The sequence below is a fragment of the Epinephelus moara genome, chromosome 21 (genome assembly GCF_006386435.1).
Source record: "Epinephelus moara isolate mb chromosome 21, YSFRI_EMoa_1.0, whole genome shotgun sequence".
NCBI lineage: Eukaryota > Metazoa > Chordata > Actinopteri > Perciformes > Serranidae > Epinephelus > Epinephelus moara.
The window spans coordinates 38,454,534-38,474,158 of NC_065526.1; the positions used below are offsets into that span (position 1 = coordinate 38,454,534).

Genomic DNA, 19,625 nt, shown 5'->3' on the forward strand with positions numbered 1-19,625 from the left:
ATATATATATATATATATATATATATATATATGAATGAAAGATAATGAGTTTTCCCCGTTAAAGGATTTTTTTGGGGAGTTTTTCCTTATCCGCTGCGAGGGTCATAAGGACAGAGGGATGTTGTATGCTGTAAAGCCCTGTGAGGCAAATTGTGATTTGTGATATTGGGCTTTATAAATAAAATTGATTGATTGATTGATTGATAAATGTACATGGGTAAACGCCACAAACAACTGAATAATAGAAACCAATTCAATTCAAGGACTTAATTTGTTTAAGATGAATTTGGGGTGTGGTATTGTGATACATACATTGTTTCATTTATTCATAATCTGTAATCTCTTGAGGGTCATGGGGGGCTGAAGCTTGTCCCAGTTCACATTGGCCAGAGGTGGGGTACTGGACAGGTCACCAGACTATCACAGGGCACACAGATACAGACAACCATTCACATTCACACCTACGGCCAATTTAGAGTCACCGATTAACCTGCATGTCTTTGGACTGTGAGAGGAAGCCGCAGTATGCAGAGAGAACCCAGGCTGACACGAGAATATACAAACTTTGTACAGAAGGGCTCCCCAACCCCAGGTTCAAACCAGACACACTCTTGCTGTGAGACGACAATTCTAACCGCTGCACCACCATGCCAACACTTTAAAGAGCAGAAAAAACCCCACTGCACACTAAGGTACACAAACAAGGTTTAGAATATTCCATAATATTCCAAAAAAGCAAATATTTAATGAGGCAGAAGAAGTATTCAGTATTTTGATAGACCTTTTAAATTCCAAAAGGTGGTGGTATTGTTTTGTATACTCAGCGAAAATCCCATGTTTTGCAAGGAAAAGGTAATTATTAAGCATGTTTATTGCTGAGGCCTGGATTGACTGAACAGACTTCTTATCACCAAGATCAACCTTAAAGAGTGCCAAAGCAAAGCATAACTCAAATGAGCAGCTCTGGCCCTAATGTTGTTCTGACACTGAGAGAGGAGTCACTTGAGTTCTGGCATTAGTAAAAACTATCAACAGCGGCTGTGTTCAGGCACCACCAAGTAACTCTTAAAACTCTAAAGGAGTTGCTGAAAAAGTCTGCTTTATCTCATTGGAAATTGAATATCTTTGAGTGTAGCACTGCTGGTCTGACAGTTGAAGATGTCAGTTGTGGTTTGTGAAATTATAATAGGCATTTTTCAGTAGTTTATAGACTAAACCCAGTCAATGAACAGCCTTAAGCTGGCAGCAGGAAAGTGCATGCGTTGCCATGCACTTGTGTACATGCATTCTCGTGTGTGTGTGCGAGATACAGTCTCCTTTAAAAGAACATTTCTCTGACATAGCTCAATCAACTGAGGCACAAAACCATTTCTGGTTGGATGTGAAAGTAATCTAATTGCTAATGTGGCTAAATCTACTATACTGGCTGTGTCTCAAATCACTCACTACTTACTGCATAGTCCACTATATAGTGGCTTCGCCATTTTGTAGTGCTGTCCGAATGGATGATAGGAATTATTATCCCCTATATAGTGGACTCAAGGTATCCCACATGGCAATGTAAAATGTAGTGTACAATAGGTGGTCACTAACCAAGCAATACATCCCATCATGCATTGCGCAGAAGGCTCAGACGGACTATATTGGACGGACAAAAAGACAAACGAGAGGAGAGAGAGCAGCTCGATTACAAACTGTTGTACATCGTCAGACTCTGATGACATTATAAATAAACTGGCAATTAATATTTCTCTAGCGCTTAACATTAATGTACAGAGAAGGGCTAACGCTAGCTAACATTAATGAGCTGGGTCGCTACTAGCTGTAATTTGTGCTGTAATGGCACATAACATTACACATTATATCTACAAGGTAGCCTATTACGTGACTAACTGGTAAAACAAACTTAAACATATTGAATGTAAAACCAAAAATTACTTCAACTAGTTCATACCCATTGAGTGCACAGTTGCCCACGTACAGTTTCACATGGTGTGTGTTTGGGATACAGGTCATAGGAAATTGCAGATTAAATAGTCAAGTGAACCCATTAAGAAGAGCAATGTATTCTGACAGAGTTTTTGTGAATTTGATAGTACGATTGCTTTATTGAAAGTACAGTAGATCAGTGAGTAGAAAAACGTGGGACAGACAGAATGACTGACTGACAGAATGACACACTGACAGTTTCCGTGATTATGTACAGCATACCATGCCATGACTTAGTCATACCAAAACTTAGAAAAAAACCCAACAACATTCGGCCACAGGGGGAGCCACAGCGATCGTATTTGAGCCATTTTTAAGCATTTTTCTGTTGTTGTAGCGCCTCCCAGTTGCCAATTACAGTTAAATTTCTCCAGTCACCTTGAGACATCCTGTTCTACATATCTACCAAATTTGGTAAAAATCGATATGGCTGTTAGGCCTAGATAGGAAATTAACTCTCTAGCGCCCCCATTTTGTTTGATGGGGTCAATAATGGAGGGGTCCCCTCAGATTATGTGTGGTCATATGCCTACAAAGTTGCGTGGTGATCGGTGAAACTCTTGAGATGTTATACACCTTTATGTGAGGAGCCACGCCCTCCGCAATATTCATTGCCTTATAGAAGCTCAGTTTTAGTAAGTTTTCCAACTTTTGCCAAAAGGGAACTTTAGATATTGGTCCCTAGATTATGTTCACAGAGTTTCATGAAGATCGAACAAACTTCCTAGGAAGAGATCGATTTTAAGTGTTTTTCAAAAAATTCAAAATGGCGGAAAATCTATATAACCAGAAGTTATGGGTTCTTGAGGCAAATTTGTTCCTCATGAGGAGAGGCATCTCTGTGCAAAGTTTCATGTCTCTACGACATACAGGGCATGAGATATGCCCCTTCAAAGTTTGCAATTTCAATCAGTTGCTATAGCGCCCCCTTTGGCCAATTGATGTAATATTGCTTCATTCGCATCCTCCCATTACCCTCTACCACTGTGCCAAATTTCACATGGACTGACCAAGTCAGTGAGGAGAAAAACGTGGAACAGACACACAGACACACCCACAGACAGAGTTTTCGTCATTATAGTAAGATTAGTGGGAGAGGTTGCAATGGTGCTGCCCTCTCGCCTCTTGTCTGTCTGCCAGTGTAATGTTATTAATAGGGTACAGTTTAATGTGAGCAGAGCAGCATCACAACACAAACGGCCACAAAGTACTTTGTAACATTATTTATTAATTTGGGAATAATCCACTCAGTAAAATATAATGTATTTATCTCAAATATGCATGTGGGTGTTTGTTGGATATGGTTCACCAGCCGACATTGACATGGCATGTTTTCATTGTTGGACGGCAATGACGTGATTAACGGCGCAGAGAATTGACCTGAGTAGTGTGCGAAAGTGTTTTTTCATGTTACAGGTGAGCTTACTATGTAGTGCTCTACTGAGAACTCCCTACATAGTGAGTAAGGAGGAGTGAATGAGTGATTGATTTTGGACACAGCCCCTGTCTACTATCCACCCACCCTCAGTGACTAAAGTACACACCTGGAAGTGAGCCGTGAGTTGGTTTCACAGGATTGACTTTGACCACATTCAGCCTGAGAGGTTTAGAGTTCTCCAGCTGCTTCTCTGAAACATACAGGCCATCGCTGAGAAAGTAGTTGTCCGTACTGGTCACCCTGCAGAAACACAGAGAAACAAAGGAAAGAGAAGACACAGAGAGAGGAAGTGAATTTCATGACCAACCAAAGAGAAGGAAGGAAAATCAGCTCTGCACTGAAAGGTCCTGTACCCCCATACAGGTGTTTTTATTAACTCTGGCTGATTAGACCTCCAGTCAGGCTGCAGCTGTCCTGGAGTTACATGACCTAACAAAACTTATATGTGCCGGAATGATGATGATGTCCTACCTCAACAGGTGCAACCCATAGAGTGTATAAAATAATAGATGTAGCAACCATGACGTCACCCACTGGTTTGTGAACTCCCGTTTTGAAGCCTTCAGTTCGACATTTTGGCCATCACCATCTTGGATTTTTGGAGCCAGAAGTGACCATATTTGGATGAGTGTGTGAAAGTAACTCTAATTCTAGCTGCTAGCTTGGTTGGAACAGTGAATTTACAGCTATGGTGGGTGAAACTGTGAAATGCTAAATGCTAAAGCTATTTTCACTAGCTAAAAACAGGCTTAAAACAATTAAAAACAAAATGTACTGATGGAAAAAACGTAATGTCTTTTAGGTCAATCAAATACTAAACAAGACTTTTTATAGACGATTACATTTACAATTAACCTTCATGAACTGAAAACACACTGAAATAGTGACAGCTACGTCTATACTGCTTGCTGTGGTAGCAAATTGTCAACGGATGGCACCCATCTGTCACTCAACTCACTCACTCAAAGGGATTGAGCGTTTGGTTGTGTGTGTGTTTAAGTGAGTGTGGGCATTAGTGAGTGTGTGTATTAGTCTGTCATCAGCTAATCTCACAAAGTACTCGACCTATCAGTCTCATATTTTGTGTGCACAATTATGACTGATAGCTCAAGGACGTCTGGTGATTGTGGTGATTCACAATTGTTTTATAGTTTTATTCCGTCATTGACTGCTGACTCCTCACTCCTTTAAACTGGCTGGTAGGGGCTGCAAGTTTTCTGCAAAAATTGGCTGGGCTAAAAAACAGCGAGCCTTCGGCCCAGGCCACACTACCTGTGTAAACAGTGCACATGTGTTGGGGAACATTCTGTTTTTTATTCGAGCACCCGTTTTAAAAGGTTAGAGCAGTCACGCTGCCTGCGTGAAAAGCACGTGTCGCAGAACATTTTGTTTTTTTATTTTGGCGCCCATGTTAACAGGTTAGAGCAGCCACACTGCCTTTGTGAACAGCACCTGTGCGTGACGGAACATTTTGTTTTTTTATTTCAGTGCCTGTGTTAACAGGTTAGAGCAGCCACATTGCCTGTGTGAGCAGTGCTGCTAAGGCACAGCTTGGCTGCTGCTCATATAGAGATTCATAGGTGCATTGTTTTTTTCCGTGTGACACATACGGTTCTCGGCAAAAATAGTGAAAATTGTCTTTTGATAATCATACATTACATTATACATTAATCATGACATTACACTACCTTTCACTACAGTTTCAATGTCTATATCTGTCACATACACGAAGAAATAAATACCTCTGTTTTGCTCAACCTTTCGGCGGCGCTCGTATGAGAAATCCAAAATTTTGTGATTGGTCAATATCACGCGGACTACAAACAGCCTACAACCGGAAACCAGGGCTCTTCCGCTCTTCTTCCGGAGGCAAGATCTCCGGGGTTTGCCTACAGAATGTATATATGCAGCGCTCTGATTGGTCAAAATCTTTTCGTTCTGCCTTTGCGTCTATGCTCACCGGGCATCAACTTGAGAGTGACAACTTGCATAGACCAATAACCTTAAACCGGCGAAATGTGAGATCGAGCGATATGCGTACCTTTAGAGCATCAAATTGTACCAGCCTACTTTGATGTGCGTGCCTGGTAGTCTGTAGTTTCTGCAGTAAATTTGGGCATTTATAATGTGTGGTTATAGACCCCTTCAAAGCCGACGTCATCATATAGTTGCGCGCGCACTTTGGCAACGGAAGTGGTGTTGTTCCCCAGCCGTTCTGACCGACACAGACGAGGTAGCAAGCATTTAAAAGTGGATAAAAACTGTTTCCAGCATCAAAAATGTCTGGTTGTTGCGTATACGGTTGTCAGAATCGATATTCCACCGGCGGACTTAAGTTTTACAGGATTCCAACAGGATCACGACCATTTCAGAGCAACCGGCGGCATCTGTGGCTGCAAGCGATTCAACGTGTTGACTGGAATGAGGACATAATCAAAAATGCTCGCGTCTGCAGCGCCCACTTTATATCAGGTAAGGTTATCTATCTACTCTTTGATTTTACTGGAAAGCCTGGTTTACATTAGTGATTGTCTGTACGATGTAGAATAGTAATCAAATGCAGCTAAAGTTTGATGACTAGCTGGCGTTAGATTTGACTAGTAAACAAACGTGTGTGTGTTTTATTTGCAGGTGAGGCGTCATTGGACTCTAGTAGTCCTGATTTTGTGCCTTCTGTGTTTGTGTACACAAAACAAAGCCAGAACCCCGAGGCAAAGATGGACAGGTAAGAATAATTAGAGTTGCTCCCCTCTCAGTCGTTTTTTTTAGTTTGTTTTCCTCTCTTGCATAAGCTTTGGTGCCTACAGCTGCTGTTTTGTAATATGGATCAGTCTAACTGTAAATTTCTGCTGTTTTTACTGTAGGTACCATAGGAAAAGGAGGAGAGATGACAGACCTAACACTGCAGCAAATCAACCTGCTCATTCTGAAACTCCATAACAAGAATGCAGCATGGATCATTGTCCTGGTATGAATATATTTCATCTTACAATTAACTGATTGATTGTCAGGGTTCCCACCGTCATGAAATTCCAGGAGAAGTTATTAAATTAGAACAGTTTTCCAGGCCTTGAATTGGTTTTGGAATTAACAATGTTTATGAAAAGTTTTTAATATACAGTTTTTGGGTACTGTTTCTCCCACGCTTCACCTCCTCCTTCTCCTCTCTTATTCTTCCCCTCTTACTCCTCCTCTTTTCCTGTTCTCATACTCTCCTTGTAATCATACAACAATATAGGCCTACTTATTTTAATCTACTTAAATAAAGTTATGGGAACGGGGTAAAGTATAATGGAAACATCATGGAAAAGTTTTGAAAATTCATTGGTAAAAATGTGTGAGAACCCTGGATTGTGAACTTGTCTGCATTGGTTGCAGCACATGCTAATTTTTCACTTTTCTCTATTAAAGCTGAGGAGGATAACCCAGTTCCAAGGAGAGAGTACGATGATCTGAACCTGAGACACAGTCAACTTCAGGAGGACTATGTCAACCTGCGACAGGAGTTTGACACACTACGAGCTGAAAATGTAAAGCTGAAAGAGGAGCTGCAAAAATCTACACCACTGTTAAGTGCAACATAGGACAATTGATTTTTCTCACAGGACTGACCTCCGTGATCTTTGAGTGGCTGCTTACAAAAATAACGGGCAGCGTAGAAAGAATTAGCCAAAAAGTAGAGGACCACCTATTGGTTATATTGATGAAATTAAGGTTGCGCCTAAGTAATACTGACTTGGCATATAGATTTAAGGTATCAAAAACCAGCATATCAAATATTTTGCGGAGCTGGGTCCCTGCTAGGCTGTGGTCCTCAAGCCACTCATTCAATGGCCAAGTAAGGGGGCAATACTTAAAAATATGCCAAAAATATTCAAGCGCAACTTTAAAAGATGCCGGTGCATAATAGATTGCACTGAAATTTTCATAGCTAGACCCAGTAATCTGACTGCCAGGGCCCAGACATGGTCAAATTATAAACACAACAACACCATTAAATATTTGATCGGCATCACTCCAGCTGGTGCAATTTCATTTCTGTCTCCTGGGTGGGGTGGACGGGTTTCAGACAAGCAGATCACTAAAGAGTCAGGTTTCTTCAAACTTTTGGAGCCTAAGGATGAGGTTTTAGCAGACAGAGGATTTCTCATCAGAGATGAGCTTGTGGCTTATGGTGCAACCCTTCGTATCCCTCATTTCACAAAAGGAAAAAAGCAGCTTTCTGCACAGGAAGTGGACACATCTAGACAACTTTCTCGTGTGAGGATCCATGTGGAACAAGTTATTGGTCGGTGGAAGAACTTTAAGATTTTGCAAACAGTTATTCCAGTGTCGCAGGTTAACATACTAGATGATGTTGTGACTGTATGTGGTGCCCTCACAAACCTCTGTAAGTGTGTTGTTCCCAAATGAGTTACACATAACCATGTATGAGTTATAAAGTGATTTACATCTGTAAAACATGTATTTACTGTACTAAAACTTAATGAATTATAATAAACCTCCCAACATTGGCTGCCACTGATGTGTCTAATGGTCCTTTTCCCCCCAGATCATCTCAGACTATAACAATTGCAGTATCACTTTTATTTGTAATGATGTTATTAACAGAGTTTAATTCCTAAATAACCATTTGAGAAATGTATACAAAGAACATAGGTGCCATTAAAGTGCATACATGGAAAGTAAGAATATGTACAATATATTATAATCAAACTGGTTCTGTATGTTGTAAACAGTAGTGCAAATAAACAAATCTGTCAAATATTCCTTGATAATTTTAGGTTGCAAATTATCTCTATGGATACATATATAGCATTACAGAATAAAACTTTAAATGTCTTGTTGCACTGAAGTGCATCTACACACGGCACTCAATAACAACAACATAAAATGTAAAGAAAAGGCTGCTGATGAATTCATTGTTTCAAACTTTAATAAATGTAGGTCGAGGGGGTATGACGTCACCGAGCTGAGAGGTCGGACTGGCACTGAGCTCCCGCTCCCATCGACCGTAATTTAAATTTTACCCACCACAGCCCGACATTTTTTTACACCTCGCTGATCGCCGTAAGACTTCCAACAATGTCAAGCAAAGAAAACAGCTCGGTTCCGCCCGAAAATCAAGGTAAATCTCAACGAACAACGAGGAGCCGACTGAACATGGAGGCGCAAGATGGCGGCCCGGGTACAGGTGGCTACTCACAGCTAACTCAGGAAGTTACTGAGAGCATCGGCAAGTTATTAGAGGAGAAGCTGGCCACATTTACGAACACACTGGAAGTTTTGACAGCCCGGGTGGAAGGCAACAATAAAAGACTGGACGAAGCAGAGGGCCGAGTGTCCACACTGGAGGACATGCTAGCTACCACCGAAAACAAGCTCCGGGAAGTTGAGCAGAAATTACACATTCTCACTGGAAAAGCAGACGACATGGAGAACAGGTCGAGACGAGACAACATCAGGATTATTGGCTTGAAGGAGGGAGCCGAAGGTGAGCAACCTGTTGCTTTCTTTCAACGCTGGCTGCCGAAGATATTGAACTTGGAGACTAAACGGGGCATAATTAAAATCGACCGGGCGCACAGGGGGCTCGGTCCCGCTCGCGGTGACCGCCCCAGACCCGTCATCATCAAGCTACACAACTCCGGGGAGAAGCAGCGGATCATGGCAACACTCAGAGAGAGACGGCAGCTGACACATGAGGGGCAGAAACTGTACATTCAGCAGGATTTCTCAGCTGCAGTGAAGGAGAAGCGGCGCAGCTTCAACAAGGTGTGTGAACGTCTGATTGGACTGAACATCCGCTTCGTCATGCGGTTCCCCGCTGTCCTAAGCCTCACATACAACGGAGAGAAACATGCTTTCCAGTCCCCCCGAGCTGCGCAGGAATTTGTGGACGGACTGATGTGAACTGTGCAAGGATTACCACTGGGTAAATACAGTATTTTTGTGATGAGATGTCACTTGGTGATTCCAGTTTGAATTACTGTATTAAAGTGTAAATTAAGCTGGGCATATTAAACTGGGAAAATGTTTAACTAAAACAGCCATACTGTACATACAGGATAGGTTAGGGCTGCGACAGGCGGTGATGTTAACTTGAAAGGTTAGACATTGAATTAAGCTTGGTCTGTTAAAATAAATAAATATGTGTGTATATATATATATATATATATATATATATATATATACTAGGGGGAAAAAACAAACAAACTAAAAACAAAAAAAAACAAAAAAAAAACGGGGATGTCTGTAATTTAGAGCTGTGGCTACACTGGCTAGAGCATCATCACCCCTGAGGACAGGGGGTCAGAATTCTTATTATTATTGTTAGGCTCTAAAGGGATGTGAATCTGGGTCATGGGGGCGGGAGTTTCTTGAAGAGACTGAGGTTGTTGCTCTTCTTCGGGGTTACCTGCGCTCTCAGCGTCATACAACCACTTGTAACTGTTACGCAAATCTGGTTATTATGGTTGTGTTTTTTTTATTGTTCTTTCTTAGACCTGTTGAGGTGTATTTCAGTGTTCAATGCCCGTTGTTCAGAGGCAGATTTGTTGCTCACAGTGCTCCGAAACGTAAGACTACCTACTTGCCACCAAAATACCCTGTCTTATATACTTATATATATTCTGTCACTGCTCACAACCTCAAGCGTAATATGGCTTTTGCATTATTGGTTTATTTTATTTTCATCTAACAACCATGAGTGATATTAAGATTATTTCTTTAAATGTCAAGGGGGTCGGCCATGTAGTCAAAAGACAGAAGATTATCTCTTTATTAAAGAAAGAGAATGCTCAAATTGCCCTCCTACAAGAAACACATTTGACAGATTCAGAACACATTAAACTAAGGAGGGGTTGGGTAGGTCAGGTGTTCTACTCATCTTACAACTCACATAGTAGAGGAGTAGCCATTCTCATCCACAAGAAGTTACAGTTCACTTTGGAAGAGATTATTAAGGATGATGAGGGACGTTTTGTTATCATCTCAGGCTTCCTTTTTGGGGAGCGAATCCTTATTGGCTCTATTTATGGCCCTAACGCATTCGAGCCTTCTTTCTTTTCTAGGCTGCTGGCAGCAGCATCCTCACTTTTAACCCCCTTCACAGTATTCGGAGGAGACTTTAACTGCGTTCAGGATGCTAGTGTTGACCAATCTCCATCTAAACCGGCTTTTACATCAAAAAAGACAGCAAGGCTGAAGGAGCTAGGTGCAGATCTAGGTCTCTTTGACGTTTGGAGAATTATAAACCCGACAGCAAAAGACTTCACTTTTTACTCCCACCCCCACCAATCTCTATCAAGAATTGATTATTTTCTAGTGTCTAGAGAGGTAGTAGACAGAGTCAAAGCATGCTCAATTGGAATATGTACATTATCAGATCATAACCCGGTGTTTATGACAATATCCCCCCCCTATCCCAATCCCTCGTCACGCCATTGGAGACTTAATAGCTCACTATTGAGTAGCCCCCCATTTGTGATCTTTCTGGAGAAACAATGGGAACTTTTTATGGCAACAAATAACATACCAGGTATAAATCCCTCCCTGCTATGGGAAACTGCTAAGGCATTTATCAGAGGGTCGATTATATCTTACACAGCAGCTCATAAGAGGGAAACAATCAGGAAGCAATTGGAGTTGGAACAGTCAATCCAAGATTTAGAGAAAAAGTTTAAAGAGTCTCCATCTAAATATAATCTTAAAAATTTAGAAGCAGCAAGATCGGCGCTTAATCAACTCTTAACAAGCAAAGCAGAGGCGTCTATCCTATATGCCAGACAGAGGCTTTATGAACACGGCAATAAGCCTGGCCGCTTTCTTGCCCGCCTGGCAAAGGGCAGAAATGCCATTAATTTAATATCATCACTTAAAGATAGTAATGGTGACAAATTTCATGAATCAAAAAAAATTAACAATATCATGAGACAGTTCTACCACAAGTTATACTCCTCCGAATGCAACACATCAGATGAACTAAGAAAATCCTTCTTGGATCAAATTAGTCTCCCCTCTCTTACAGAAGAACAACGGGAGCTCCTGAATAGAGAGGTTACCAGGGAAGAGGTCCTGGATGCTATTCGCTCACTTCAGAGTGGGAAAGCGCCAGGGCCAGATGGCTATGGGCCTGAATATTATAAAAAAATGAGTGGAGTTGTGGTGGGCCCTCTGACCGATATGTTTCTGGACTCCTTTAGAAATGGATGTCTCCCTCCCTCTCTAAATTTAGCCAATATCTCTTTAATACTGAAGAAAAATAAACCTCCGGAAGAATGTGGTTCTTATAGGCCTGTCAGTCTTATAAATGTAGACAGCAAGATACTTTCTAAAGTATTAGCCAGAAGACTGGAGAATTGTTTACCTTTACTTATAAATGATGATCAGACGGGCTTTATCAGAGGGAGGTTATCGTGCTCTAATGTGAGAAGACTTCTTAATGTAGTACAGTACTCCACAGAAACGCAGCACCGGGCATTAGCTATATCATTGGACGCGGAAAAAGCGTTCGACAGGGTGGAGTGGGGGTTTATGTGGGATGTCTTGAGCAGGTTTGGATTAGGAGAGGAGTTTATAAATTGGATAAAACTTATTTATCATTCACCAGAGGCCTGTGTCTTAACTAATGGGATGCGTTCTTCTCCCTTCCCGCTAGGCAGAGGGACAAGACAGGGCTGCCCGCTCTCCCCCCTCCTTTTTGCCCTTACTTTAGAACCATTAGCAGAACGCATCAGGAATAGTAAGGAAATACACGGTGTTACTTTAGGCAAGACCACGCATAAGATAGCACTATATGCTGATGATGTTTTACTTTTTCTTACAAGGCCTGAGGTATCAGTCCCGGCCATTCTGTCAATTATCAATTTATTTGGCTCCATATCTGGCTATAAAGTAAATTACACAAAATCTGAAGCCATGCCCCTGGGAAATTATGGTAGCACAGGCTTGGACACAAATTTTCCATTCAGATGGGCCACTTCAGGCTTTGTTTATCTTGGTGTTAAAGTGTCACCTAATGTGGAGGACCTGAGGAGACTTAATTTTGTGCCTACAATCAGAACAGTTAAGAATGACCTTGAGAGATGGCATGACCTTCCCCTCTCCTGGATGGGCAGAATTAGTCTCATTAAGATGAACATACTACCCAGGTTGCTTTACCCTTTGCAGATGTTGCCATTATGGATTCCTAGGAGGATTATTTCAGATCTAGAAAAAGCCTTTTCACGATTTATCTGGCACAATAAAAAACCCAGAATTAAAATTAAGACTCTACAACTACCAGTGGAACGAGGGGGGTTAGCCCTACCCAATTTGAGATATTATAACTGGGCCTGCCACACCCGGATAGTTTGGGACTGGCTCCAATCTCATTTAAAATCTGAAGTGAATATCGATGAATGGTTCTCCTCCCCCTACTCTATGTTGAGTAAACTCACTAGTTACGGAAAAAAGAGGTCGCCGCACATTAAGCGCAATCCTGTTGTCTACAACACTTTCAGAGTCTGGCGAGACCTTACAAAGTATTTTGGGGAAGATGTTTCATCTCTTGCATTAACACCTGTAACCAGAAATGAGGAGTTTGTCCCAGGAATTAATAATAGTTTATTTGATAGCTGGCATAAGAAAGGCATCAAGCTCATATGGGATGTATACCAGGGCAATACACTAATGTCCTTTCAACAGCTTCAACACAAATACAACATTGCATCTGAACACTTTTTTGGGTATCTCCAACTCCGTAATTTTATTATGTCAAATGTGAAAAACTTCCACACAGGCACTCCCTCTGCCAGTGATATAGATTTATTTGTACTGAACCGAAAAGAAGCAAGACATTTTCTCTCTCATTCTTACTCGCTGCTCTACTCCTTAGATACATCAGATATAAGGAAAGTGATACAGAAGTGGGAACGAGATCTGGGGGGGGAATTTATTGAAGATGACTGGCATGAAGCAATTGTCTCTGCCAAAACCACATTTATTTGCAACCGAATGAGAGAAACCCAGTTCAAGATACTCCATAGATCCCACATAACACCATTCATTCTTAACAAGATGGACAACCAGATCTCTCCTCTTTGCATCAAATGTAAAATGTCTGTTGGTACATACATTCACTATTTCTGGGAATGTCATTTGATTGCAAGGTTTTGGAGTAATGTGGCCCAGGAGCTGAGTAAGATTTTTTCACTTAAAGTTAGAAAGGATTCTGGCCTCTTCATATTAAGTTTGCCTTCAAAAACATTATCTTTGAGTCGAACAGATTTCAAACTTTGTGACAAACTTCTGTTTCTGGCCAGGAGATGTATTTTAAAGCAGTGGATAAGTGACAAACCTCCAACTGTCACACAATGGTACCAAGAGGCATATAAAGTCTTACCCCTGGAAAGACTTACTGCACGAATGAAAGGGGATGATAATTGGTTTGAAGGAACATGGTCGGCCTTTTTGAAGTATTTACCCCCACTCCTCCGTGATACTGTAAACAAGGGGAAATATGCTTTAGACTGGAATACTTCCACTGGATGATTTATGCTATCATATTGGTTATTGCCAGTCTCTAATTCACTGCTTCTGTTTTAGTTTTAATTTTATTTGACTACCATATACTCAGGTATACTGTGTACATATATATATTTCTTTTATTTTATTATTATGTTTTTTTTTTTGTTTTTTTTTTTAATTTTTGTTTTCACTGCATGTGGATAGGAGAGGGCACGATGTGCTTAGTGTCTACGGTGTTTTCTGATTTGTGGGGGAGGGGTGACCGTGGGCTGCGGTGATTGGGTATGGATGGTGTCGTGTTTTTCTTTATGTGTCAATGTCTGCGTGAACACAGGGAGCACTTGTATGTTATGTTATGTTGTGTTTTGTTTGAAAAAAACCCAATAAAATCTATTTGAAAAAATAAATAAATAAATAAATGTAGGTCTGGGTGATATGGACCACATTCAGATTGATATTTTTGACCAAATACCTCAATATGGATGACTATGATGACTATATATGGTTTCACAAAATATTTACACAATGAGATGTTTGATCTATAATAATCAGTACTGTGGATATAATGACTAAGGTGTTAAAGGCAATAATAATAATAATAATAATAGAACAGAGCAGTCTGGTAGGTGACATCATTTAACTGTTATGCAACTTACAACCAGGAAAAGACAATCCATATCCAACATCTAAGACCATATCTGGTCTCATATCACAATACCAATATATTGCCCAGTTCTAAATGAAGGCATTCAGGCCTCAACTCTCAGACATTTTCTACATAACCATGTTGCTGGCTTCCTTTTGATCTGTGCACAGCTGTAGTCAAAGCGGTTGTTGCATTTGACACAGATTATCATTTTGCCAAAATCTGGCCTTTCACAGTATTTGCAGGCTCTCTGTGACACCAAGACAAGGTCATGTCTTCTTGTCAGTAGTTCAGGCAACATACTTGAGATAAAGAAGTCTTGTGCTTTTGGCAAAGCCTCCTGCAGAAGCTCTTCATTTCTTATATGTTGCACAATGAACTCCTCCTTCGTCCACAACACAAAGTCACAGTAGCTAACATCACACACATGTGCAACATGTGAAGTTGAGTTTGATAGTAGTATGGGTGTGAATGTTTCAATGAGAATGACTTGTCCAGACAAAACTGCTTGTCTTCTGTACATCCTTGAAGGCTATCGCGGTATTTGTAGGGACACTTTATCTCTACCACCCCTTTGCCACAGCAGGTACATCTTGCTATCCCGTCTGGCGATGATTCAAGGTGTGGCTCAGAAGGTTGCACTACTAAGCCACATGAGCTGATGCTGAAATCTGGATGGCTTTGGGACATAAATGCAGTGTAGGCTTGTCTTGCCGTTTCCTCCATGTTTTTACCCCAGTGCACAGATGGGACATTTGTGTTTTGTTGTACTGCATTGTATCATTTAGGTATGTTTTGCTGATCTTGTCAGTTGTGCTCGCATGGTGAAATTTGGTACTTGTGATCCAACCAGCCCTATAGGTGTGCCACTCCTTTGACCTTGACTGTTGTGACTGCTGTGACACAAATTCCAGTTTCTCACATTGATGAGGTTGTAGTGTAGTTTTTAGTCTGTGAAATGTATCCTCACATTTCACCTGCATTTCCTGTGGTGAGAGTTCCCTGAGTGTTGCATCAAATAAAGCAGTCAAGGGCCTCTAGTGTCGCAGACCGGGCAAGGCGGAGGCACAGCGCACCTGCACTTCGCCAACTGGGTGTGGCCAGGCGGATTTTGCAAGTTTGGCACACCGTGCACGCTGGCGCAACTACTCCTTTTTCCCACCTCCGTCCCTCCTACCTGCGCAAGTCGGAAAGAGGGAGGAGAGAAGACGAGGAGTGGGTTTTACACACATCACACCAATCAAATGAGCCCCTCTTCTCGCCCTTAAATGCGCCGCGTGAAGGCGTAAGGAGAGTTTACTCAATTCGCCATGGCAGAAGAGAGCAGCAGCATCAGACAGCCAAACTTCTCCCAGGAGAAAACTGATGTTTTGGTCTGCTCGCAGTGTCCGAATATATGGAACTGCGAGCAGACCTCCACGGGCTGATGATGTAAAAGTAGCCTGGGAAGAGGTCACCACATTTGTAAATCAATGTTGCGTTTCTCTCGTGCGCGCGCTCTCTCTTTCTCTCTCGCAGTCTCACTGTGTTTCTTTTCTTTTGACTTTTCTAAGATGACAGATGCTGAATATATACTCCCTATCTGATGCTGTGGCTGTTTGTGGTTGGCTGAGAGGGGTGTGAACTCATTAGTTTGCAGCTGTGTTAATCAAATCAGGTTGGGTTTCCATTACGCATGCCAAACGGTGCCAATCCCCTTTGATCTGACATCAGATGTGACGGGACAGTCGATATAAAGATACATGTATGTGCTGATTGCAGATAGTTGCATTGAATAGTGTTTTTTGGAGTATTTACTGCATTATTAATGTGCCTGATATTCTGGAAACCTGCCTGTGAGGTTTTGCTGACGTGATCGCACTGTCCGCCGGTCAGCCAAACTTCAGCTTACACCGGCTGCGCTCTGCCTGCGCTGACAGTAGACCTGGTTTCAGCTGGTGAGCTTTTAGCGCACCTTCGGCGAAGTCCTGGATCTGTCGACACCTCCCCCTGCTGCGCTCCCACACCCATCTCAGCACACCTTGGTCTGCCAAGCTACCAAACCGAGCATGCCTCCGGTTGCGCTGCTCGAAACTAGCTCTGCGCGGGGTTCGCCACCCTGCGCCGTGCTGGGAAATTATTTATTTTTATTTAACCTTTATTTAACCAGGCAAGTCATTAAGAACAAATTCTTATTTACAATGGCGGCCTGGCAAAAGGCAAGAGCCTCTTGAGGAGAAGGGGACAGGGATTAGAGGGGTATCAAAAGATAAAAAACTAGAGGCCAAGGGCTCAGGTAAGTCTGGATGCTCCTCTGAATCAGTGTCAGATGATGCAGTGTCAGTGTCACTGTTCTCCAGGCTTGTCAGCACTGCAGCACCTGGGTCCACAACCTGCAGTTCCCGGATCATCATCTGTCAACACTGATAATAGAGCAACAAAAAGACACAATTATTGTGCTGCATAATATTCACATTTTAAGAATACTGACTGAATTCTTCTTAAACCAGTTATGCAGAGCTTTAAACATGCAGGTGTACAATAGATAACAAACAATCTAATTTCTAGAATCAGTAATCTGAAGACAAATGCACAGACATATTCAAACTAACATAACAAATGATACTGACATTATTCAAACTGTGTCTGTAGGCCTTTAGGATTTTCATCTCTGCATCACCAAGTAACACCTTTCTCAGGCTACATTATGGTGTCAAAACACTGAGGAGAAATCTTGAGAATTAATTAAATGCACTATGGCAAAAGGAAACTTATCTAGGCTCTGTCAACTATTATATGCCTCTGGGTGTGATACTATTCTTCCTAGCAGATGCTGAAGCTGCTGGAAGCTGCCTGCCTAGCCTCTTTGGTTTGTGGAAGCTGATTTCCCTCAATGGAGCTGGTCTGACTTCTTTCCTGCTGATGTCTTTCCACATGCACACTCCAGAAGAAACCGCTGCTTTCTCTGTCCTTCCCATCCTAACATAGAGCTCAACTTTGAATAATATTGCAGCTGCATGGCTGCAGCATGACCCAAGCCTGAAATTTCACAAAAACATAATAAACATACTGGCTGATCCATAATGTTATGACCGGGGCTTGAAAGTAACATTTGCTCTCAGCCAAATTTTGGCTCTGGCTATTAAGTAGGTAAACATCTGACTTATTAGACATAGGCTCTCAACCAGTCATGGAAGATCTCCACGCTCTCCGCAGCCTTCCAAGACACAGTCCCCTGGGAACCCTCTACCTGTCCACACCCGTCTGGCTACTCAACGCCAAAAGCTGGAGCTAAACCAAAGGTCCCGGTGGTGCTCTGCTCGACTCCAAACCAGCCAGTAGCCCAGCCACTCTGGACAGATGTGGTTCAGGGTGCTAAAAGGTATCCATCTGCCCCCAGATTCTGTCTGGAGCTCTCAGATCGCTATGGGCTCCTGTCCACTGAAGCCGCCGCAGCTCTGTCACCACCAGACCCGTCCACTTCGCGGACAGGGTCTGTTGCGAATGTCTACACAGCACCAGCCGCCACCGAAGCTGTCACTTCTCCACCTGACGCTGGTGTGGATCAGACGGATGCTCCTCCCGCCGCTGCTGTCTCTCCGCACCTGACGCTGGTGTGGATCGAGCGGCTGCACCTCCCGCCGCTGCCGTCTCTCCTCCACCTGACGCTGGTGTGGATCCACCTGGCCAGTCCACAGAGCCTCAGCTGCAATATCTTCAGCTTCCTGGAAATGAATGCACTCCTCCCTCACCATCTACTTGTCATGGGGCACAGCGGCGAGCTCCTCATCCCCTCTTCTTGCCCACCACTCTCATCATGGGAGAATTCAATCATCAAACATATCCATTATTTCAGTGCAATCACCCGCTGCTTTCCTGGATCCACAGTTCCTGTCATTTTAAAAAAACTCCCTGAGCTTCTGCGCTCCCTTCCCTCCACGGTCTCCAAAATCATAGTGCACGTTGGAACAAATGACACCACTTGCAGGCCGTCTGAGCTGATAAAAGCTGACTTTAAACACCTCCTCAGTTTCCTGCGCAGCACCGGCAAATCTGTGTTCATTTCAGGACCTATTCCAACGCTGACACGTAGTTCGGAGCGATTCAGTGGGGTCTTTTATATCCACACCTGGTTGCTCTCCACTTGCAAAGAACTCAATTTAGGGTTTATAGACAACTTCAACTTCTTTTGGGGCCACTCAGCCTTCTTCACATCTGATGGTATTCACTAGGGATGTAACGATACCAGAAACTCACGATACGATATTATCACGATAAAGAGACCACGATACAATATATATCACGATATTTATACAAGGGGAAAAAAAGAGAAAATTTATTGTTAAAAATAGCTATTTTATTCAAAAATAGTGCATGTACACTGTACAGCATGTTATTTTTAACTTGGAAGCGTATCATAAACAAATCAACACACAGTTGAACATGTGCTTTCATTTCCCCCCTACTACTAGTGTAGTACTATTACTAGAAAGTCATCTGAATGACATCAAATTATTAGGATAGAGTAGTCTTAATATTCATCAAATATACCGAACTTAGAACAATCAGACCCTGCAACAACAACAAAATTAACAAATTAGAAATAATGTAAATTAACTAAATAACACACAATCCCTCACTCACAGATACACAGAGAGACACAGAGAGAGAGAGACAGAGAGAGAGAGAGAGGTGGGTAGAGATGTGTGTAAAAGAAAACCAAAATAAATAAAGCCCAGCCATTTCCCTGGAAGTCATAGAAAAACTCAAAAACACACATTCACTCAGTTTGTTCACGCCAGGTTGACAATCTTGACATCAACACTTTGTCAGAACAGGAGATGAGGAGAGGAAAGCTCTGGTCCTGCGCTTTCATGTGATATGCGTGACCATCAAATTCTACTGCAGAGACTGGATCACTTAATTGGCCTAAAAGGTTCTGCACTAAGCTGGTTTAAATCTTACTTATCTGATCGTTTTCAGTTTGTTGATGTTCATAATGAATCATCCTTACGTACCAAAGTTTGTTATGGAGTTCCGCAAGGTTCTGTGCTCGGACCAATC

The 19,625-nt window shown here is 42.1% G+C and overlaps 1 protein-coding gene across 1 annotated transcript in view; it reads right to left on the reverse strand.

Moving 5' to 3' along the window:
* c21h5orf22 (chromosome 21 C5orf22 homolog) overlaps window positions 1-19,625 on the reverse strand; it is a 76,456-nt gene that overhangs the window by 18,974 nt on the left and 37,857 nt on the right. Inside the window, exon 4 of the mRNA XM_050074830.1 lies at window positions 3,534-3,667. Coding sequence (XP_049930787.1) covers window positions 3,534-3,667 — 134 coding nt within the window. The remainder of the gene's footprint in view (window positions 1-3,533; window positions 3,668-19,625) is intronic.